The sequence below is a fragment of the Grus americana genome, chromosome 22 (assembly GCF_028858705.1).
Source record: "Grus americana isolate bGruAme1 chromosome 22, bGruAme1.mat, whole genome shotgun sequence".
Taxonomy (NCBI): Eukaryota; Metazoa; Chordata; class Aves; order Gruiformes; family Gruidae; genus Grus; species Grus americana.
This window is the reverse complement of record NC_072873.1, coordinates 407167-431981: the sequence shown is the minus strand read 5'-3', so window position 1 is coordinate 431981 and position 24815 is coordinate 407167. Positions and strand designations below refer to the sequence as shown.

Sequence of the window (24815 nt, the reverse complement as noted above, 5' to 3'; positions counted from 1 at the left end):
AAAGTAATATTCTTGGATGCAGGTAAACAAGTTCTGCATTAGTTGATTTAATGACATTTCTGAAATGTGGTTTTATTCCAGCCTCTCTGAAGATCAGCATTAAAAATTTAAATTTAAAATAGTATGTTTCTTGGATCATTTTTATCTTCTCAAGAGCAACTCTCTAGATCTTCTAAATTAAACAGAGGGGAGAGCGGCCACAAGGTCAGCCTGGACCACACACAAAATTGCAAGTAACACGCATAAACGGGTATCAATTAGAAAATAGTACTTATTCAAGTTTGCAAGTCAATAAAACTTGGCTGGGGAAGGTCCAATCAACTCTCTACAAAAAGGAGCCATACTATGTTTAAAAAAGTACTTCTGGGCTGGAATTGCCTGTTCTCCCTCCTTTAATGCAGAGCCTTTGCATGCAGCTTACCAGGGCAGTATGCATCAACGTCCAGTTTCTGTGCTGAAGAGAGTGTTGGTGAGCCAAGCTCAGACTCTGGGATTCGAGGGCTCTCAACAAACTTTGCTTTCCTCAAAGGGGCTACGGAGAAGGAGGGGGAGAGAGAAAGAGAGGTCATGAGTAAGGGAAATAGCAAGCAACAGATGGAAGCACTTAACTAAACGACACTGTCAGACTCATATCAGGTTACCCTTCCCCCCCCCCCCCCCGAAAAAAAAATTATCTGCATTCTTTACAAAGGAGATGGCTCTTGTTAAAACTTTCAAACCGTATGGTCTTACTTTAAAGTGTGCGATTATTGAGGCACATTCTTGATACTCTTAAATGCTTCCTTTTATTAAATAATTTTTTTTAATAGGAAGCAAATAGGCCTGGATTCAGCAACTGTAGAAAAGCTAAGATCATAGAGAGGTACCCAGAGCCCATAAGGATTTAAGATATTTAACTATAAATACCTAAAATGAACACACAAATTCTGTGTTCAGTAATTGTTTCCTTTGAACATCAAATTTCAGTTTTAAAACATTCTGAATGTCTGACCAAACAGATTTAGCGTTCAAGACAAAAGATCAGAGTAAAGCTATTGCTGTCCGAGACAAAAAACAAGCACTCCACTTTTATCCTTGCAAATCCACAAAAGATTCAAGAGACTTAAATAAAGAACAGGGAAAAGGTAGAAGTGTCTGTAACAAAGCAGTATTGACCACTAGTGCTAGAGAAATGGGATTTTTCCACGTTTTAACAGCCTGAATTCTAAAAGACACAAAGTTCTGTGCAACATTTGTTTGTAATAAATAATTACTAAACCACTTTTATTAATAAGTTTTTAAATAGACATTCCTGCCAGACCAGAGACATAGAACTAGTGAATAAGTTACATGCAGAGATTATTATATTACATTTCAAAGTTAAACTCACATGCCCATTAAAGCGAAAGGCTAATTTGAAAAGCCACTCTGCAGACGGTATCATGGGTCAGCATGCTTCATGCCTCTCTGAGTCTCAGCATAATAGCCTTGATTTACATAATTTATATTTATAGTTCTCTATCCTGCAAATTAAATTTGGGATCTGAAACTAAAGATTGGGGGGGAACGTTTGTTCTCATGCATCTCCTGTAATAAAAAGCTCAACTGGTCAAATGATGACCTCTGAGGCAGCAATAAATCTCGCACTTTTACGGAGCCTGCACGCAGCCACCATGGTTGGCCCTGCAGTTGGAAAAGGCTTAGCAATTCCCATGATGAGGAACCAGAAAGACTGCAGAAACCGGCTCACTAACTGAGCTGGTACATAAACGATCAGAGGAATTTCTAAAAGGGGGGTGGGGAAAGCGGAGATCAAGGTTAGTGTCTGGTTTTTCAGTACAAAGTGCCTATGAAGCAGAATATAGGCAAGGAATCAGACCCCCCTCACACACACACACACACCCCCCATACCAAAACAGCTGCTAAACACCCTCCGGACTCTTCTTCCCCTGATGATCCATCCCAGGAGTCCTGCTCTGAGGAGGGACAAAAAGGTAACACACTACCATTTTGCCCAAGAAAACCCCGGATGAATATTAGATATACGTAAAGCACGTCCCCCTCCGGAGCCTATAGGGCTGGCGCGACCTGAGCCAGGCGCGAGCAATGCGGGAGACCGACGGGAGATAAGGGCGCCTTGAAGCCCCCTTGTCCCACCAAGCACACGAAGCTCCTGGATGTGCAACCCAGCTCAGAGACACAACCTGATGCTAAACGCCACGAGCCAGGAGTCAATTGTATAAAAAATCCCGCCCCAATCCCCCATACATGCCCACAACAAGCACCCTATCAGCTTGCAAATTGGCCAACGCCAGTGAAAAAATTATTCACGGTAATGATCTTCTGCCAGACACTGATGTAATGAAAACACGTAAATATCGAGAAGATTATTACTATGACATGAAAATTGTTTAGAATAATAATTCTGCACAGGCCAATCTACTCATATTTCATTTGTAATTGCAGTTTTAACAAATATACTTATTTTACCACAGTCCTAGTAACAGTCATTTTTATAACATATATTCAGAATAGCTCATCTTTCCTTTCTTTATCATTTCTGGCTAGCTCTAGAACCATAAATCATCCGATGCGACACTTGCCAATGCTCATTTTGTTCTGAAACACAGAACAAACACAGATCTCCTAGTTCAAGAGATGTTAATGACTGCAATGGATTGCCACCAGAAGGCTTTGCACTAAAGATTATTGAAGCTACTAACCCGAAGAGGAAGAAAAAACTTAACAAAGAGAGGGCTGATGGTACCAACTCTGCCGCTTTCTGTGCGGACTCAGAAGTCTGCAGGAGATGCAGGACCTGATCGGCACCTAACAGGTCAGCTCCCATCCGTAAGGAATGAATACAGACACCTCCATGGGTTTTATTTCTTCATCTCTTCTGGATCTTCTTTATTCCTCACTGAGGAGCCGACCCTATCTGCTGACGTTCACCTGATTAATTCTTGCCTTCTCCAAACAACTGACCTACGACAGCAGAAGTGATCAGCTCCCGGATTCACCAAGCTGATCCATCGCTTTTTGAGTACAACAAAGAACTTCATATTAAAAACGTGGTGAACTCTCACCACACTGCAAGTTTAGTCACACGTCATTTTACAGTATTTATGTTCTTACTCCCTAAAAAGCATGACTTAAGTCCCAAAAACGTATGTTACCATCAGACAAGATACACTATGTCAACATGACTTAAAGACAAGAGTTTACTTTAAAGGGCTCAAGTCAATATAATCTTCTTGGTGTAACTGCAGATCGGGGAAAACACCACAAAGCAATAGTTTATTTCAGATATTCTGAACCTGAAAAAGACAAAAAGCCCTCCTAACTCAGACGTAACCCGATTACATGAAAGGAGGATTTTCACGTAAAAGAGTTAAGCACTCCTGACTCTTGTCCAAATGGAGATTATCCTGACAGATTCGTATTTGGGCATTAGTTTTCTACTGGAACAAACAATGAATGGAAATGTCATAAATTCAGAAATCTGTTTTGCCATTTTTTAGCCAAACGTTAAAGGATAACATTGATCTTTTTATAAAAAGTGACTTTCCATGCACAACAGTTTGCCTAGGTCCTGAACATCCTCCCATGAGCACAGGCAAATCTTATGATCAAAGGCAGGGGATCAGCATTCAATACATACTATAAAAACTAACAAAAGCCTGAAAAAATTATTTGAAGTATTCTATACTTGCCTCTGTCCATTAGGCCTCTTATTACTATAAGATTTTCTGTACAAAACAGACCAACTCCAGGCATTGAACATCATCAAAATAGCCTTTCCTGTTACACAACTGCATTTTTCTGAGCAGAGAACAGTATTTCTTCCAAAAATACTGGAAAAAGGGATATTTGCAGCACCCAGTTACAAAAATATAATTAACTCAGTGAAGAGGTCAGGAGTTAGTAACGCTGTCTTTCTAGAACTGCAGAATCATAGAATGGTTTGGGTTGGAAGGGACCTTAAAGATCATCTAGTTCCAAGCCCCTGCCACGGGCAGGGACACCCTCCACTAGCCCAGGTTGCCTAAAGCCTCGTCCAACCTGGCCTTGAACACTGCCAGGGAGCCAGGGGCATCCACAGCTTCTCTGGGCAACCTGTGCCAGGGCCTCATTTAATTCAGAAAAACGTACTGATGACAAGTAGTCTGAAGTCACAACCCTGTCCCTTGGGTCCCACTGCCCATTCACCGACGGCAGCAGCCGGTGCCGTACGAACACTCAATGGGCCAGTCCTGCTCCTCAGGGCTCGAGGACAAACCTAACACTGGTCTCATACAAGAACTGACTTGCTACTACTAATGAACTTAAATTTAAATAGCTAGAGAAGTTATTTAAAATAAATACTGCATATTTTTGGGTCTAGTTCCTGCAGTTTGTAGTGAGATGAATCCCCATTGGTATCCAAGCCAACAGAGCAAAACTGAAAATCCTTCCTTCAGTGCAATAAGTCTCATTTGACTTTGACAGCAACTTTCCCTGCACAAGGAAATTCTAGGGTAGGAATTAACCACGTAATGCAAAACAATTACCAGGGCAAGCATTCAGAAAGTTTAATTAGATGGCTCATTTATGACACTTTCTGCAGCAGGTGGTCTATCTTCTAGTGAGGACAAAGATATAAATTATTTCCTTCTCGGCTTTCCTGCTAATTCTCCTTAATATCCACATGGACACTGTAAGTACAATGCTGTCACCAATGACTGAATCACAGTCTTCAAAACCGACTGGAGTTTAAAACCAGTTTAAAAACTGTATAGAACGTATTTTTTGGAAAACAATGTTTCAGAGAAACTGCCCTTCCAAAAAGGAATAATTCTGTTATCTGGGTTTCAGGACTGCCCGTTACATTTTTTATTATTAACTCATAGGCAGCTTCTTACACTAGAAGAGCCATACAACGGAGGAAATGGTCAATAAAATCCAAAGACCTGCTGACCACCACCACCACTTCTTCGTCAATGAGATGGGACACGCTTCGTTTTCTTTCCTCTGATGACAGAAGAGGAATAACCTCGTCACCTAACACCACAGCTAGTGTGAATTAAAAAGCATACATAAGCAAACACGTATTTAGAATAGATGCACAGGAGTGCAATAAAGCCCTGTTTAACGCTAGGGGAACTATTTTATTAGACACTGCAATGTCAAACAGTCTCTTTAAAAAAAGAGATACAGAGATTTATAATATTCCTCAAGCTTGTATGCCAATACTAGTTATTCCTGAAGCTCTTGTTCCAGAGGCTGGGACGAGCAGTGCGGGAGAGCTGCATGGCCCCTCCGACACAGAAAACACTTCGACTATCAGGGCTGCTGATGGTTTTGTACATCTGCATGGAGCATTGGGATCAATTCTGGGCTGTCTGTGGACAAGACCAAGAATCTCACCTTCTACCAAATAAAAATAACCAAAGAAAAACGAGGATGTGTTTATTGTTTCAGAGTAATCATTTTATCTCTATTAGCATTGTGCTCTAGTTCAGCCTATTGAGCTTCCTAATTCTATTGCATTTTCTATGTTACCATTTCATTGTCACATAATTTATAGATGAGTTAGTATTTTAATTAAAAAAAAAGGTTTTGTTCAGATTAAAAGACATTGATAAAAGGAAATTATCATGGATTACTGAAAGGCTTCATCTACTAAATTCAGTTTCAGCTCTGAAAGGAACGTTTCACTAAAAAAAGGGTTATTAACTTCTAATGACCTGATTGAACAAAGTGTTTTTTCAGGCAGCTATTTCAGTAGATATTAATTCATTCCATGATTTGACTACTCTCTCTCTATATATACACACACACCTATACCTTTGTGTACGTGCCATACATCGGCTAGACGGGGTGCTGGGTCATCTTGTCTAGATGGAGCTTTTGCCAAGAAAGGTTGGACAGATGATCCCTGAGGTCCCTTCCAACCTGGTATTCTACAATTCTATGATGAAGGTACACAAGAAACCAATCCATCTACGGACAAGGAAGAGGTTGGAGGAAACGCCAACTCGTTTTCCACTCTGTGAATGATGGATTGACCATCCCAGGGTACCTGGAACCTCTCCTTGTACTGGCTCCTTACAAGCATTAGAGAAACATCCATTATGGTGCCCTGAACTGCATTCATACAAACCGCTACAGCTTTTTATTACACAGACTCACACGCTTTATCATTATAAATATAAACAGCATGGCCACACACCTGAATTCTCGACTCACTCCTACGGGGCAGGTCCTGAGCAGAGACCGGCTGAGGAGCTCGGCTCAGAATCAGCTTTTCTCCCCAGTTTCGTACTGTCCTCACCTTACGCACACAAGTACTGCTGAATTTCAACTGTGCTTTGAACCTTCCTCTGTGTGAAGAGGATGGACTAATGAAATTTGCTACCCTTGTGTGAAAATACTGGGTTTATCACAGGCTAGAGAACGAGGTGAGAGAGTGCCACCAATGATGAAAACGAGTGACCCGCTCTGTGTTTACTGCACACTCATCTCTTGTGACTGGTTCGGCTGAAGGAAAGCTGAGTTTTGCACTTAAACACTGTATTTGTAAATATTGTAAGCACAGTATAACACAAAATCTGTACGGAGAGAAAGCAATCCCCAAAACGCACAAGCTTTTACAAAAACCTACCCAAGTTAGGCTGCGACGAGGTCTGAAGAGCAAACTTCAGAAAACTCATATTTAAAGAGAGTAAAAGCGGGCGCTCTGCACATCATCCGTTCCCCATCTTTAGTTAATAACGACGGCTGCCATGCCAAAGGCTGACTCACGTGCTGGAAGCTGCCCAGTGGCTACGTAATGCTGCGGAGAGACGACTTCATTGAAGTCTCCCTCGTACTAAAATGTTTTAAGTGCTGCAGTGCTATTGATCCATGGAGCTCCTGGAACAAATAACTGTCAGATTCAACACAGCTGGACTACACCCAAAACACAAGAGATGTAGCTTTCAGTGCTGCCTCTGATCCCAAATGACTCTTTATTTTGCTGAGGTAAGAGGCGTAAAAAGAGAATATTACAGACCACGTGATTATTTTTGCTGTGGCACTAAGATACCAGCTATGTGTAATTCAGATTTTTAGGTATACATTAAGAAAAATAATCATTAGAATTAAAATAATGAAATTACAGGTTAACATCCTTCTTTAGATAATTCAACATTATTATTATTATTATTATATATACAGAAACCACTATGTAACAGTAACAGTTTTTTCCCTCCTGTTTTTTTGAGAGTATAAAAGCTTTTCTAATTACATTTCAAAGCCTCTCTCCTTTCATCACATGGTTGTCGCAGCATTGTGGGTAGGGCAGAACGTACAAGTAGTGAGAACAATGTGTTGTCTGGAAACATCATACTTGTTCCAAAACTTTCAGAAAACATGTTTAGTTTAGGAGATAAGGTGCTGAAACAAGAAAATTGAAGGAAATGAAGGTGGAAAGAGGAAAAGAGCAAAAAATGCAGGAAAAGAAGCCAGCAAGCTGGTAATGGAAGAACAGTGATGGGAAAGGAGAGTTAAAATAAACAACTTATCAAAAACTGTCTTAATTTAAAAATTCTCCTTTAAACTGTAAGCAGTCTGTAACACAAAGGTTTTGCCTATTACTGCTTCTGAAAATGTTTTTTGTCAAAACAAGGAATAACCTTCTCTGATGAGTGGATTCTGCAATCCTGTGGTACCACAGAGACCTACTGGAAAATGATTTCACCCTCCCTGTCTCTCTCCAGATGAGCAGTTCTGTACAAGGCAGAGAAAGTAACAGCAAGCCACAGCAGTACTGTTACAAAAAGATGTTCAGTGACATCAGAAAGGAATGAGTCTTCTGAAAAAATATTTTCATTAAATCAAATTATAACCCATCTTACTTAAAGTAAATTATGACAATCTCTCCCAAATACAAACAAATAATTGATTGAACTCACCATCTGCATGTATAGGCACTCCTAACCAATTTTCAAGGGAGAAAATAACTTGGTTTTGAAAGGCCTATATGTATTTCAAATATATACAAAATGAAATAATACAGATTTCTGTCTGAAGTGTTCAATAATGGCCAGTATAATGATGTTTGCGATAAATTTGCGTATTCAGAAAGTATTTTGCCTAAAATACTAACCTGTACACCATCTGCACTCCCTGAGAGAATTTTAGCTCAATTTCCATTTTGCTTAGTACTATGCAATTATTTTCTATCATTTATAGCAAATGGAATACCAATTTGTTATCAAACTTATCACTGCTGGAGACAACAGACAGCAAACCAGCCCTCTCCTGGGTCAGCCCAAATGTTTTCACTTTAGGTTAGACCAGTCGGAGCATCCCAGCATGAATCTGTTGAGCAGCTGGTGCCTGGAATACTCTGGCAAGCCTTTAGGAAGAAAGTTGCTCCTATTAATGATCCCAGAAAGAAGAAAAACCCTCTCTCTTTCCCTGTAGATAAGTTTATTTCCAACACAGGCTGCCAAAAAGTCTTTATCCCCATAGGGGAGACAGCTTTGAGGAGAAGTAAGTTATTTAATTAACATATAGACATGGCAGGAGGAGGATATGGTACTTTCATCTTTCCATTCAAACTTGTCAAATTGTTTTTGACTCCTCGGAGTCGTGTCACAGTAGTAGACTTCTCCACATCATTTCCCATATAAAATTCTTCTTTTCGGCATCTTCTGAAGTATTTTAAAATTGCCTCTTTTAGTAGAAATTCCTCATGTGTGACTCAAGGTAGAAACTTATGTATAAGAGGAGGAGGATGAAAGAAGAGAAGGGAAGTCAGCATCACTTGCTCCAGCTAAGTCATCTCGTTACGAAAATAAGCAATTCCCTCACTGACTTTTTTCATAGATTTCTGATGCAGTCAGTTTTCCTTTTCAAGTTTCAGTCTTTGGTTATACTAAAAAAAAAAAAAAAAAAAAAAAACCACAGAGAGAATGAAGACCTGGGACTACAGGATGAAATCATGTAATTTTTAAGCCTACGTAAGATCTGCTCAAAGACCCAAAGAATCTTCCCAAATGGCAGAAATGGGATGGGGCAGAGCTGGAGGGGAAAGTGTTCCTCAACCCCCTCGCTTCCCTTTTCCCAACAGTTTTATTTCATTAAATGTTAAATTTAAAACAGATGAGAGGAGAATGCAACAAAACATGAGTGCTGAATTGTGTTATTCCCATTCAATCTCCTACTACCCTGGAGCTGTTGTTTCAGCAATTCAGTGACTCAAATATTGCACTGGCACTAAAAATGAGAAAAACTGTGAAAAAAAAAGAAAAAAAAAGACTTGGATATACTGTAAAGAGCATTTATTCTAAAGAAAGCAGCAATGAGCTTGGTCACTTTAATCAAATTATAGGTAACCCTGTTAATTCACTGTTTAGAAAGAAACCATTTCACCATTTTCTAAACATAAAGTCCAACTCATCAAAACACAACGCTCGCATTTCAAGATAAATTTTCATGAGAGAAATCAGAAACTAATTAAAGAACTACTGAAGCAAACATATTTTCCTCTTTTATGTACAAAGCTGACTGTAAGACAACTCTTGGGAAAAACTGCCTGGTTGCTACCGTGTCCCCAACAAGGGGCTTTTGTTTTATGGGGCTTTTTTAAATCCTACATATTGAACAAGTCAGGCTGTGGAAACCTATCTGAACATTTAACGTAGCTGAATGGATCTCAAGTCACTAGAAAAAAAGAAAATATATTTAACTGAAGATTCTTCCCACAGAAGAAAAGAGCAAGTGTAATATAACCACTTCCACAATAAGGCTGATCTTCCTGGCAGCACATGTTTTCCTCTTTTGTACAGCTCTTCTCTCCATTTTATTTACACTGAGATTTGACTACAATAAAATTTGAATCATGACGTGTAACTGTGAAGCCACATTAAACTAGAAAGCATTCAGAATGGCTGTTCTCCTGCCCTATTACACCAACATTTCTTCCAGTGCTTGCGCTGCTGCCGGAGAGCTCAGGAAATGGCGTGCCTTTTGAACTGCTGTCCTTCCCGTAAGGATGGGAGTATCAGCTTCCTTGAGCTCAGCAGCCTGTCTCTACCAGCGAATTCCAGACACCAAGGAAAGAGCGTGGCAAAGGGGACGGTGAGAGCCCTGCGCAGTCTCTCGCACCAGAGGTGTTACCGCCCGAAGCCCACGACAAATTCATCTCCCATTAATATAAACAGGCACTTTTTGAGATAAATTTTTGCATTTCCAGCACCTTGCGGCACAGCTTCCTCCAATTTAACTACATAGTTTGAAAAACCGCTCCCCAGTCTTGCACTGCTGACCTCATTTCTGAAAACTCAGGGAAACTATCAACTTGGATTCCCCTCCGCACGGGCGATGGCTCTTCCAAAGTCATCCCAACAGACCGGTGGAGCCTAACGCCGCCAGGCAATACTCACGTTAACTTTTTCCTAATATATTCTGTTTGTCCAGGTGAGCATTAAGTGCCCTTCAGACCACTTCCTATTAACCTGCTCCGTACAGACATCAGGCCAACAGGTCTGTAGTTACCCAGAGCTCCCTCAGAGCCCTTTCTAGTCCTTGATGCCATAATAACCACCTTTCAGCTGCCTGGTGTTAAGGAAGTTATAAACAAAAGGTTAGCCAGCAAAGACAGTAATTCAGCATCCTTAAGCAGCTTCTGGTCCTCACGCTCTGTCACAGTTTGTTTTTATGACCTGCTCTACCATTGCAGCCCTCCGAGACAGACACATCTCTGCCACTCTTTCTTTGCAGCGTCTGTACCGACGAGGTCAGTACCCGCTGCCTCTGCTAAGGCTGCACATGAGGTTGGGCTGTTCTGAATTCTAGTGCTCCCCTGTTATTTTAGCAGTAAGAAAATCAGAAACTGTGCTAGGCTTGGAAGGGATCTGAAAAAGAACAACAAAAAGGAACTATTCACTCTAGACATTGCTGCAAGAAAGCTGCTTAAGGATTTTACAAGCAGCCAAGAGTGATCAAAGGTAGGCATCAAATTATATAGCCACATTAAATGTGAACAGAAGTGGCAGGGGCCAAGGCCAGGAGTAAGCCTAAGTTGCACGTAATCAAAATCTATTTCATTCTCCCACCCCATCCTTAAGATCACACCAAGATATTGTAACCACAATAAGAGAGAAGACTAAATTGTAAAGTACCATTCAAAGCTCAAGTAATCCCATGTTAAAGCACATCTGAGACTAGGTCCTGTTCACTATACAATACCATTGTTTATGACCAGGACCATAGAGCATACAAGCTAATATAAATTCATTACTTGATAACAGCATTTAAAATGAAGACAAAAGATGTGAATAGATAAGGTGATCTTATTTATGTGTCAGTCATTCAAATTTTGCTATGCTAAAACTAATTTAGTTGGTTTAGCTGATAAAGGCAGACCTGTAATTACACTGACATGTATGCATAATTGTTCAATTGATATGAAACTGTATTTAGGATCCATATTTCTTTGCTGGTAGGAGCTTCACAGAATATTACATCCTAAAAATAAAGCTGCTTATCTGGCAAGACACAAGTCTAAATTAGCTGAACTTGTTTGTTAACACTTGAAAAACTGTATTATGCTGTGTTTACAAGGTAGGTTTTCACCTAAGGAAATTGCTACCATTCAACCATCCTTTAGTTTTCAGTAATTTATTCTTTGCTTTTAAAATTTTTTATTTACTTGTAGAAGTAAATGAGCTGTTAGAACTTTCTGTTTTGAGAAGTGATGACTGCTCATCAGCCTTTCCTTCCACAGACAAAGAGGGACAAGGAAACACGGCATGCCTAAACAATTTAATTAAAGTATCTAATGAACGTGCGATTATTTGTGCGCACATGCAGTTAAAGCAGACCAACTGGACCTGCCTCTGCTAACGACACAGACCCAACCATCTCTACGAGGTTTTGGTGGCACGCGCATCCTGCGACAGCAGCGAGATGTCCCACGAAGGACCAGATCCTGTTTAGTCCCTTAAGTGAAAATAATGTTAACTTTGCTGGGAAGGCAGCGCTCTCAGCACCCATTTCTAAGCTGAAGAAGGAACTGTCATGGTACACAACAAGGCCAGGGACCATTTCTTGAAAGAAACACACCAGTCTGGTGGCTTTCTTTCAAAAAAGATTTTCTCACATTTATGCACTTCCATGACTCAGAAGGTAAAAAGAAAACTATAGGAAGGGGAAAAACCTGTATTGTCCTAAGCCTGGCTTCGTCTTTGCAGAGAAAAACCCTGTAGAAATTCCAAGTTCCCATCTTCCACAACCTGCAAATGGTACCAAACCAAGGAGCTGCACTCTTCGTCGCACACATGCAGGACCACAAATCCCTGCATGACGCATCATCCATCCCTGGGTCTAAACACACGTGGTGGCTGGCTGATTTTACAAAACGCAGCCACAGATGCCTGAGATAAGAATCAAGATCCGTAAGTACAGATTTTTTTAAAGCGGGGGGGGGGAGAAATTAAAAATCAGTCTGTAAGGCAAGAGCGCTTATTAGTCCAGCTCCAGGGGCTGAAGGAACTGCTGGTGACGCTGGGCACGGCTGCTGCCCATCCTTCCTCAGCTGAGCAATTTTCCTACCCATGACAGAAATTTTGAAGTAGGGTGTTACAAAGAAAGGATCAAAGACATAATTGCTCTGCTGTAAGCTCCTGAGGAGCTATTTTCCGCAAAGGCAACTCCCAGAACAAACACTTGTTTCGTAACCTACCTCAGAAGCGCTGCCTTATCCCAGCTCACACCTGCCTTGGTTCCCTCTGCATCATCAGCACCCTTATCTTCCCCTTTCTGCTTTATCTTTATCCTTTGTCAAATTGAGTGTTCTTCTCCCTGCCTTGAATTGAAGCTTCATTTTTTTTTCCAGCTACACTTTCTCCCTACCCAGCTTTCATGGTATCTGATAGCTGTTCCATCTCCTCACAACGCTGACGCCTTCATCTTCCAACCAGCCCCGATCGTGCAGTCTCTCCTCTTCTGCTCCTTCTCCTCCCCTCTCTACAACTTATCGCTCTCTACAACTACCTGAAAGGAGGTTGTAGCCAGGTGGGGGTTGGTCTCTTCTCCCAAGTAACAAGCGATAGGACAAGAGGAAATGGCCTCAAGTTGTGCCAGGGGAGGTTTAGATTGGAGATTAGGAAAAATTTCTTCACCGAGAGGGTTGTCAATCATTGGAACCAGCTGCCCAGGGAAGTGGTGGAGTTACCATCCCCAGAGGTATTTAAAAGACATGTAGATGCAGTGGGACATGGTTTAGTGGTAGGCTTGGCTGTGCTAGGTTAACGGTTGGACTTGATGATCTTAATTAAGGTCTTTTCCAACCTAAACAATTCTATGATTCTCTTGCCCATTTTGAGGACTCCATGGCAGTTCAGGAGAAGCAAGCCAGATGAGCTGCCTTTACAGACCTCTTTCCAAACCTCTAAACAGATTTGGTACTTTGCAGAATTGGGAAAGATGAAAAGAGACAGAAATTCAATACAAAAGCTCCAAAAAACACTGCTGAGACAACAGGAAGAATCCCACCATGTCCAACAGCTCACTGCCTGGGCCCTTAGCTCTTGCAGTACCAGCCTTCTCTACACCAGTGTTAGCTGGTGCAACGTCCTGGTGCACAGCTACAGCAATTCCCCAGTGGGAAGTCTTCACGTTAGGTATTACAGTGTGAAAGCTTCCCCAAATGTCAATTATTGCCATCAGCAGTAACGGTATTGCCAATAATAATAATTTAACAGTTAGAACATACAGAATTGGAGTGCACATCATAATTTATTTAAAAGTAGGGTTGGATTTTTTTTTTTTTGGAGGGGGACAGTTGATTGGTTTTGTTGAAGCTCATTTTTCTTTACATTTAGTTCTTTTTAAAAAGTAACTAGTTTGTCATAAATATGTGGTTATAGTAGAAGCTCAGCTTGGCAAGAGGTTGGATTTACTGTCTGTTTGGTATAGCTCCTTGAGATTTACATAATTCACATTACTGTTGCTCTTATGAACAAAGTGCTGGACAAGCTTATTCACCTGCTCAATCTGTTTCTAGAAATTTCAAAGCACGCCCACGAAGAATTGCAGAAGGCGAAGTGCTTAGTCTTTTTTTTTTTTCCCCCATGAAATGAAATGAAGATGCAAACCTTTGACAAAAGCTGAAGTTAAAGGGGCTGTTTCAATTCACTCAGAAATCATTCTCTGTAAGCATGTTCTCGCTAAATAGAAAACTGGACATTCTAATAGGAAAACAACCCACAAAGAAGTTAAACCACCAACTTGTCTAAATAGATCTTGATCTGAAAGACTCTAACACTGAACAGAAAGAAAAGAGTAAGTCTTGCTTCCCAAAGAAATAGGGTAGGCAGGAATCCATATATAAAAATTCTGTCTGTGTTACATCTATGGAGAAAAATCACAGAAACCCTGTAAAAGGATAAAACAGGCAAACCCAGAAGAATGTAGAAGAGCAAGCAACAGTCCCACATCTTTCACTTCTGCATGACCTAATGTGATACACTCCAACATATCCTGCTGAAAACAAAGGTACATAAACAAGTCTTTGTTTTCTTAAGAGGTGAAATTTTAAAACACTGGGAGAGAACAATGTTAGGTTTAAATTAGCATCTGCCAATCTAGATTTACAAAAGCTGACCAATCCGTTTCCTCTGCTTAAATTTCACGGTATCTGACATCGTGGAACAAAGGGCGCTGCAGCTTTAGAAGAAACTTGACACGAAGTTATAACTTAACTGCATGATTATCATGCAAGAAAATATTTATAGTGCAAAACCACTTATTTCTGAAATCAAACTATAACACAATGCTATACACTAAGTACTATTTTGATGCAAACATGAAAGACGAAATTTAATCCTGTGTGTATAAACAAATCAAATGTGCAATGTTTAGATAGTTATTTCATAGCAGTGCTGGGTATTTGGCAATCAGAAAGAATGTTTCAGCACAACAATGTATTTATACATGTATAAATGCCTTCTGTCCAAATATAAACTTTTAACAAATATGGTATGAGATAAAACTAAGCCCATATGTTCTGTAGCAGTGATTCCTTTACTAAAAGACAATGTGGAATTATTCATTTTCATCCCGTTATGCAACCTGCCCTCGGATTAAGTGGGCAACGAGAATCTGTCTATTTTCCAGAGCTGTAACAGCAACAGGTACAGATCCACATCACTCTTGTGCAAAACAGAAAAAATTTTAGAAATGTTCTAATATTTCAGAAAATTTTTGTTTCCCATTGCCATGCCTCTTGCCTATATAAGCAGATTTGGGAACGCTCTTCCAAAAGTATCTTTTCTAACTGGGGGTATGGAGGAGGGAGGGAGAGGATAAAGAAATGGAAATTGTGTGTGTAAAAAACCCTGAAGAACAGTTGTCTGTCAAGCCCTAGAGCAGCACGTGGTGAGGCACCAGGCTGAAGGCAGCCTGCCATCACTGTTAGACACAGAGCTCCTTCAACTAAGCCAACAGTAACCCTTTCAAAACCACTTGGTGAAATCAGGCCTTTATTTTCCCATCTTCAGCCAAGGAGGTACCCACCAACTCATCAGAGTCCCAAGGGAAGAGGCTCTCGGGCAGCCCATCACGAGCCCCAACCAAGTTCAGACTGGGACAAACATAGACCAGACCTGTGGGTCCCATGAGATGTGATGAAGGAGCTCTCCGAGATGAATGTCATGCGTGGCCTTCAGTTACAAAACGGCACATGTCAGGACCCTAAGTATCTGGTTTAATAAATACAAAGGTACTCAACCAAATAAACATGGGAAATGAAGATTTGTTTTTCTTTTTTTTCCCCTTCAAAGTATCACTTCAAAACAGTTTAGGTTAATTTTTAGCAGTAGGATGTTTCTTCTTTGACGACAGAAAAAAATGCACATCTCCACATGCGGTATAAAAATCTCTGGCCTGTCAGCTGTAGTTCAATGAACTGGGTACTGAGAGTGCTACTGTTCAACTATTAAAAAAGCTGATGCTGGAATAAAAAAGCAGCTGGTTCAGAAACGTATACGCACAATATGTACTTGGAAATAAATCAAGAATCATTATCTTGGTAACAAACAATATGTTATTTCTCAGTGAAGTGCACAGAAGAGGGATGGATTATACTAATGCAGATTTTGAGGTGCAAGAACCATGGGTACAGGTTTCTGCCTACAGAAGCAACGGTCAGTCTTCAGACAAATAATCCAACCCAACAACCCAAGGTGATCATGCAGGTGACAGGAAGAAGAGTTTCCAAAACAGGTTGTCTCATTGTTGTAGAAGTAGGACAGGATTAGAAAACAAGCAGCCCGGTTGGAGATAAGGGCTCTTTCCAAAAGAGAGTGTCCTGTGAAGGCCCCTCTGCTCCCAAGGAGCGGCACGATCAAGCACATGGAACATCTCTGAAGGCATGCTCTAGGAGCAGTAGGAGGAAAGACGTAGCAAAGGGAAGAGCGGTGGCCTGATTTAACTCCACAGGAGACTTCCTACACCACCTTCGCTCGCTATAGAAACCTCTTAGCTACATGTAAAAATTAAAATTCTCACACACCAGAAGTGTAACCATGACAGATGCTCCATTTTGTGCAGCACCAGTGTGAAATAAGGACAGACTTCTAGCTCTGAGCTTCTGAAAAGCCACGGAGGTTCAGGGCTATTTTGTTTGTCTTTTTGATGTCATCTGCACTAAACATAAACCTTTGGGCTTCTCCCTTTGTTTAAGTGTATTCACACATATGTGAAATGAAAAGCCATGAGCACCTTTTTCCAGCTTTGGTGCCGTGATGACACGTTTACCCCATCCTCTGCAGGTCTGAGCAGTTGAAGGGCCTCATTGCAAAAAACAAAACCAAAACCAAAAACCAAACCAAAAACCCAACATCCTGGGGAAGAACAAATTGTAAATGTTCTGCAGGCCTGGCAGGTAATCTCACACCCAAACATGACGGGAAAGCGTGTGGGATTTTCTGCATATCTCTATTACGGTTTCTATTCTGACAATATGGAAGGCAGTTGTGTGTCAAAACATGACAGAATAGAGTTCATCTTGTAAGCAGCATTTGGAAAAACCCATGCTAAAACTGGCTAGTGACTTTCAAAAGCCAATCAATACCATATGCCGATTTTTTCCTTCCCTCTATTTAAAAATAAAAGTTACAGCCAAACTAGCCTAAAACTAATGCAGAAATGTCACGAGTTTGACAGGTCTCCAACAAAAGCTCTCAACACAGGATTTGGTTTAATTCAAAAAGCTACAAACAAACCTACTATTTATCTGTATAAACTTCAGGAGTAATTTTGGAGCCCATAAAAAAAATAAGTGGGAAATTTACCAATTTCACAGAAAGAATTATGTTGGTTTAATAAAGATAAAGGTACCTATGTGGGTACGCACAGAGACACACTTATCCACCTGGTTTATTTCTGCAAGCCTAGTTGGTTTCCATTTAAGTATACATCTGTCTAAACAAATCACAAGTCCAAAAATAATGGATGAAGCATCCCAAAAATGACTAGTAAGAACTGACACAACAAGAAAAAAAATATTCAGTATACATATCTTTGTAAATGACAGAAGATCCTCCTTCTCCAGCAGGTTTCATTGCTGGAGACATTAGGGTTTGCCACACTAGAGTACAAGCCAGGACTAAAAATGCAGGTGCCAAAACCACAAGGAAATCTTGCTTGTGTGGGCTTTACATCATTTTTTAAAACGGGACGACTCAATAATTCTGACAAAATACAAGTTTTCTACTTGTTAAACCTCTAGATAGCCACAGATTGCAATGCATCAGGTGAAATTAAATAGAAAATTAATTATGCACAGGGAAAAAAAAAAAAAAAAACCAAAAAACAAAACCACAAAACCAACACATCAAGCATCTTGAAAAACCCGACCCTAATGGCACTTTACAGATAACTGAGTCCTTGTCATTATTGTGCAGTTCAGAAATGCAAGAGTGGGCCTCCCATCCAACCTCCACTCCTACGTGAAAAACATGAATCTCAGATCAATGTCATGCTGACAGTATGACAGTTAAAGAAAGCAATAAAGAGAAATGTAAGCATACTGCAAACAGGATGGATATAAAAATACCTAAAAAGGATGAAAGTCTGTCCTGACACCAACAATTTCAAGCACAACACCCCTCAAAAATTAGGTGCAACATGAGCACTAGGCACTGGAATAGCTTTTTGTCATATTATACCTTGAAGTGATTGGTTATACATTTGTATTTTTCGTAGTACTATTGAATTTAAAATCTCGCTCTTTTAGTGAGAAGGAAAATCTCTTACCCGGCATAGATTTTATATTCCGCTCAAATCTAATTGGTGGTCATTTTGCAATACAAAAGTAAAACCTGATCTCAATCTCATTGTTCTCAAAATTTTAAACCAAAACACTCTTGATATCTGTAGTATTTTTCAATACACTCCTCGGTAGTTCTTTTATATTTTGGCAATGCTAAAAAAAAAAGTGGAATTTTTTTCATTGATCGTTTATTTTACATTTTGTATGTGAAATTCTGCACATCCCAGCAAGCAGGTGACAAAGTCAGATTATGTAAAAGTATTGCAACAACTACTAAAAGAAGAACAACCCCAGCAGCATAACCCTCAACGACACAAAAAAACCTTCTAATGGCTTCCTTGTAAACTAGGAGCATCAGCATCCCTTATTCTACACTGATTTTCTGCAGAGTTAAAGGAGGCCAAGGAATGCCTAACACAATTTAAATCCAAGTCCATGCAAGACAAACTGTCCAAATACTCACAGGGCTTTGTTTTCTCTCCCCATCACCCGGGAGCATGCAGCCTTGCAGCAGAAAGTCAGCAAGCCTCTTAATTCATGGGTACCGATGCCGTGAGAGCAGCACTTCAGTAAAGATCCTCCTCTGGTCCACCCCTCTCCCTAGCGCTAGCTCCATATTGCTGCTCACAACGTCAGGATGATGTTACAGGTGACACCTCCCGCTGCTGATGTCAAGCTCGGTTCCCAAAAGCACAACAACATCTCCCTGCAGTGCCCACTGCCCCTAACAAGCATCACTTCTGCATCTTCTCTGTTCCCAGGGAGCAGGCTCGAAGATGAATTCAGAAAAGCTGACAGGCACAGAGCTTTCTCTCTTCGTTAAGTCTCTCGGCATTAAAGAGTCTTTCCTTCCAGAATGCTGCAGTAAATGTAGCCTATACGCCTCCCTTGGGGGAAAAATGAAGTATTTTTACAATTTCTTTCTATGGCACAGTTTAATCTGCTCTTTTGTTAGAGAAAACTGCTGAAAGAATAGGTAAATAATGGCGCAGTATGCCAGAGTGAATGATTCACTGATGCTCTCCTGAACATTTCAGAGTAAGCCGAAGGGCTAGCAATGCAGCCCAGGACCAGAGCTGATGAATGGTGCAGTGCTGCTGTTGTCATGGCAACTAAGAGGAAAAAAAAAAGCAGCACCATATAAGGAGTTGTGACATGGATTCTGGGAACAATTTTACTAAAAGGCTGTAAGCCCTTGGATGCTTTAAAGCTGCAGCATCCCCTTCTCCTCAGCTGGATACAGGTTTCATTGTTCAGACTGAAGCAGTCAGCACAAATCATCACACACACAATTGCATCAATCCAAGACATGTTTGCATTGGGAGCATTGTACCAAAACGCAGTGAAACAAGGTGATTTTGCAGTGGTTTCAAATAATTGAAATAGAAATACTTGAAATTATTAAGTAAGGAAAATGGCGGGATGCTAACAATGACCCAAACTGACATCTGTGGAAAAACTAGGGTACCAATGAGACCCACGGATAGCGTGCAGCTGCCTGCAGGTAAGAAGCTCTGTCTTTACAGAAGCAAGCCTGAGATGAACCAAACTGCAGCACCATCAGGTGGCTGACTGCCTGAGCGGCAGTGCCACGGACCAGGGATCCAGCCACTCCTCCTGGAGACAGGAAAACACCCCCAAACTAACCTGTAAACCCGTCGCTGTTGTGCAACGAAGGCTGGCAGTGCCCCTAAAGCATCTCTAGATAAAGCAGTGCAGTGAAAGCCAACTCACACATACAGTTGCCATAGCAAGCTATCAACAAGACCGAGGTTTATATTCCATGCTAACACAGAAGGGAACAAAACACATTATTTTACACTATCGTCATATGCTTTTTGCTTAATGCACGTGCTCAAATTGACAACATATCGTGATCAAGAGCGCTGCAACTATTTCACCAAAAGCCAACACAACACTGTAGTTCTGAAGTCTCTCCTCAGCAATCAAAATTTAAACTTTTAGAAATCCTTTCCATTTATTACCCTATTTTATTTGAACAAACGTGTACTGGCATGGCCAGCTTCTCCTCAACGCTCAGGCACCTAAAGCAGCTGCCTCATCATCTCTCACATTCACACCCAGCAGAGTTAGTGCATTAGTTTTGAGAGAATAAGTAGTCCCAGACGGCTGCAATTATTAATCTGGGTTTGTCACCATTAAACAAGAAACAATTAGAGTTTTCATGTAGAGAGAGCTCAGCTTGTTTAGTCCCACAATTACAATTAGCATCAAGAATATTTAACCATTTGCTAAAGACACAGAGAAGGAAGAAATAACAATTTTCATGGCTATTCCCAAGGCACACAAAGGAAAACCCCAGCTCTCCCATTTCGCAGCACTACAAAGGACGTGGGTGATGGTGGCACAGGGGACGTTGCCCGTGGGTGTCCCCAGCCTGGCTGGATCCGTGCCGAGAACCACGATGGTGCGTTCTACTGGTGTCACAGGGAAGAGTCAGCCTCCGCCCTGCTCCTGCTTAGCTCTGCTCTCACCATCTTTGAGGGATCTAGTGAAAGAGTACATGTTTTCTTTAGGAAAGAGGATGCTATTAATTGCCTGAATGCGCCTAGGAACATTCCTACCTGTTTCTATCAAGTTTATTCTTAGGGACAGTTCCCACATTCTCAAAGCGCGGGATTTGCAATGAAACTGATTCCTCAGGTCCACGTCCTTCAAAGACACCGAAGCATCTAATTCACGCTGGATACAGGAGGAACACGGCCTTTGAGAATCCAGGCCTAAACATCAAGGCCATTTTTAGAAAACCATGATTTACTTCCTAAATTTCTTGACAATATTCTCCCTCCGTGCATGGCTACTCACACGCACATGTTCTTTCTGAAATAATCCTAAAGCTTGCAATCTGTCATTCAATAGAAAAAAGAAAAAAAAGAAGTAATAGCCCAGTATGGCAATAAATAAAATTATCCCTGCGCATATAAATTTACAGCATGTAAATTAAAACTCTTTCCTGAGGAGGAGCTAGGTGCTGCACAGGGCTTTGTGCAAACCCTTTGCACGTGATGGGTTCCACAGTAATAGAGTAAAGCATTGGTAGCCAAGTTTTTCAGCCCAATATCTCATATATTAACCTAATACGACACTGGGTACTATATTTTTGGCATTGATTCAGTAAAGCACTTAGATACATTCATCTCTATAAGCACCCTCCCGAAAAGTGATGCTTTCCTGAATGAAGGTATAGTATACAATGCAATCGCATTATTGTCATTGCAGCCATGGCTTTGAGTCATCAATAATATACTTTTGATGTATAGTAGAATATTTAACCCAATGGTTTTGAAAATGGTTGCTCTCTTTGTGCAGTAAGCATGGGAACTTCTAAGTGCTAATTTTATTCCAGACAGAAATCAAAATAGTGTCTTCTACATACTTATCCTGGGCTGGTAGGATTGGGGTTTGGTTTTTTCCTTTCTTTTTATTATGGATTTTTCACATTACACTTGCTAATAAAGCCGCTGCTGTTAAAAAAAAAAAAATTATTCAACAGCATAAACTGAAGTTGAACATGCTGATCTAAAATATGTTCTTAGTCACAGCTAAACAATAGGTTATACAGGCAGGAGAGGGAGAGCTGATTACTTATGCTTACTATTACTTCACCCTTTAGAGCCACAACGACCTTAGTTTTTCTTAATCACCAGACTATTCAGAGTGAAAATTGCAACCATGCTGAATATTTATCAACCTCTGAGCCCAGCCAAGTCTCCACACACACAGACCAACCCCAGATACCAACATGTTAGCAAGGGACCTCAGTTCCTCTGGAAAAAACCGGACGCACCACGTAATGTCTGCCTATGGCTTTTTACCAAAAGTGGGCATTTTACATTTTCTGGGGATGAAAAGCCAACTTGTTTACAAATCAGTCAGGTTAAGAACTTTAAAAGATTATATTATAAAGTAGATGAATAAATAAATAGATAGGTAGCATCGCAGTTTCTACTGGGCAAGTTTCTCTGCACTGTACAGGTTTGTTTTCCTTTTTAAGGGGTAAATTAAACCCAAAATTAATGTGACACCCTCCGACGCCCAGGAGAAGGGGCCATCTCAGAAGCTGCTTTCCCCTCCCCATCGGACCCGACAAACCTACTCTACTACACTGGAACAGATGCACACAGATACGGAACGACCCAAGATACTTTAGCCCTCGAATGTGAGCAAATCATCTTGTGAAGAGCCTAAAAAGTCTTTTGTATTCAAATTTTCATCTCTGAAGAATTCCAGAAAGCATAAATCTGGAAGGTGGTACAGTCACGTTTGGTTGCAAATGTTCTTAGGAATTAAATCTTTAGTAAAAGAAAAAAAGATATCCAAGACAACAAAGTGTTTTCTGTAAGAAATGGTACCATTCTGCTATCCAACCACTCCACAGATATGGAAATTATGACATGAATGGGTTAGTCACACACAAATGTATGTAAGAAGCAAACAGCATGAAAAAGCCCCTACAATTGGATAATTTCTCAACAATTTTCTATGCTCTGAAGGTCGCTTTGAAAAATCCATGTGGCAACTGTCAGATGGACAAAAGCCTCTCTTTGTAATACTTCAGTTTCCCAGAATCACCCTCATCCCTTTTCCAAAAGGAATCACTGCTGTTATTGTGTAGGATTTACAACTGGACAGCAGAATGAGACAAAGAAGAAGAGGAAACCATCACAGCCAGCGAGACTTGGTGAAATGTCTCCATGCATTTACTGTCAAACTGCTGGCTGCTTGTTTTTATCTGAAAGCTCTTGCAGTCACAGAAAGATTTTTGAACCAAGTTGCTTATCAACTCTACCAGATTTTGAGTACACTACGACGGCGCTTAAAAGACTCCTCTAAAATCAGAGAGGGGTATTGAGCGAAACTGAGGAGAAACACATAAAAAAAATAGCACAAGGCTGTGAACTTGCCTTCACGAATCTAATATTAACTCCAAATTTTCTTTATTTTACAGATCATGCTGGTTTACTAAGGATTAAGACCAAGGAGGGTCTGTACAAACTGTCAGTCAATGTCCCCCAGAAAAAAAAGAAACAAACGCAAACCCTTTTTATTTGCTGATATAATAAGTGGTCAGTCATTCAACAGCCATCTCTTTCTGCTGCTGAGGGATTTTTTTTTTTGCGTTTTAAGTCTCTCAGATTAGTAGTAACTAAGAGACACAGATGATAAGGAATAGTTGAAGAAACGTGATAAATACTATGAATAACGAAGAGCGAAAAGCATTACTTTCCCAGTTCCTTTACACGTTACCTTAATGAAAGCAAACAAATTCCTATAATGACTGCATGAGGAATGTAAAATAAACACCTTCCTTTTTACAATATCAACAGTAAATTAAACTAATAATTTAAAAAATCATGCTAATCCACCAACGCACTGAAACACACTTTGAATTCTAAGTATATCAGGAGCTCTACCAGAGTCATGTATTTCCACCAGCTGAACACCTACAGCGTGGCTCTACAAGATCACCTCGCTGGTGTGTGAGCACATGTTTCAGCGAGCTGCCCAAATCCCTGAAGTTTGTATGAATTCACCATCTCTTTCTTTGAATTACTACCTGCAAAGCCACTGCTGGAATTCCAGTATCTGGTCTTTTGAGGAACTAGTGGGACACTCCAAAGAGCAGCCCTGCCAAATCCAATGAAAGATTTCTGAGTTTGGAGCTAAATGGAGTCTGATCTGTTTCCACCTGGAAAGATAATTATGAATACATGGAGCTTAAGCTGCTAGGCTGAATTGTTGTGACTCTGAGAAGTGGGAGGAGGTCAATCTCTGTTGCCAAGCCCAAGGCCCAGCAGACCTACACCAAGGCAGCTTGCTGAGCAGGCTGGAAGCTGGTAGAGAAATGGAGCTGCAGAGGTATAAGAAAAATTACTCTTTCCATGGAGTACAGCTCAAACCCTCTGCAAGTATTTCAGAGGAGAGTAATGAACTGTTGAAGTAGATAGATGAATATAATGTTACTCAGAGGTACAACAGGAAAGCATATAAACACAAAGGTTTATAGTCATAAGAAGCGGACAGAAGGGTAATGAATGAGATAAAGGCCTAAACTATTTGTAAAATATAATGCTTTTCATCCTTTCCTAACTGAAAAATGGTCTATGGGACTGACTAATATTACCTGCCACTACTAAGGAAGTCACAAAAACCAAAGAAGAAAATCCCTGCAAGTAACTAAAAAACTAGAAGGAAGAGGAAACTGGATGAATGTGAGGATCATGGGAGAAGACTCAGGAAAAGCAGGAACAAACTAGCTATACATTATACAATAAATTAAACAAGTACAGACACGCTGTGAGAAATAAAACAGCCCTGATTTATTTTTGTCATTTTTCACAACCTATGCTTTTCATGGCAGGAAGGTTGTGGATTCCACACCTACCCATTACTATATGACAGGGAAAGAAAAAAAGGAAGGGGGGGAAAAAAAAAGAAAGGAAAAAAAAAAGTTCATTGCAAGCACACCCAGAATTCCCACCCCACAGCAGCGTATTTGTAGCAGTGGAAA

At 40.5% G+C, this 24815-nt stretch overlaps 1 protein-coding gene across 15 annotated transcripts in view; it reads right to left on the bottom strand.

Moving 5' to 3' along the window:
- TANC2 (tetratricopeptide repeat, ankyrin repeat and coiled-coil containing 2) overlaps positions 1–24815 on the bottom strand; it is a 250259-nt gene that overhangs the window by 126286 nt on the left and 99158 nt on the right. For 13 of the 15 annotated variants that reach the window (XM_054801162.1, XM_054801168.1, XM_054801160.1 and 10 more), the window contains one exon: positions 422–532. The exons of 1 other annotated variant lie outside the window; for it this stretch is intronic. In XM_054801162.1, coding sequence (XP_054657137.1) covers positions 422–532 — 111 coding nt within the window. Of the gene's footprint in view, positions 1–421; positions 533–18746; positions 19225–24815 lie in introns of those variants that run through there. One more of the 15 variants, XM_054801170.1, reaches the window with a different exon arrangement.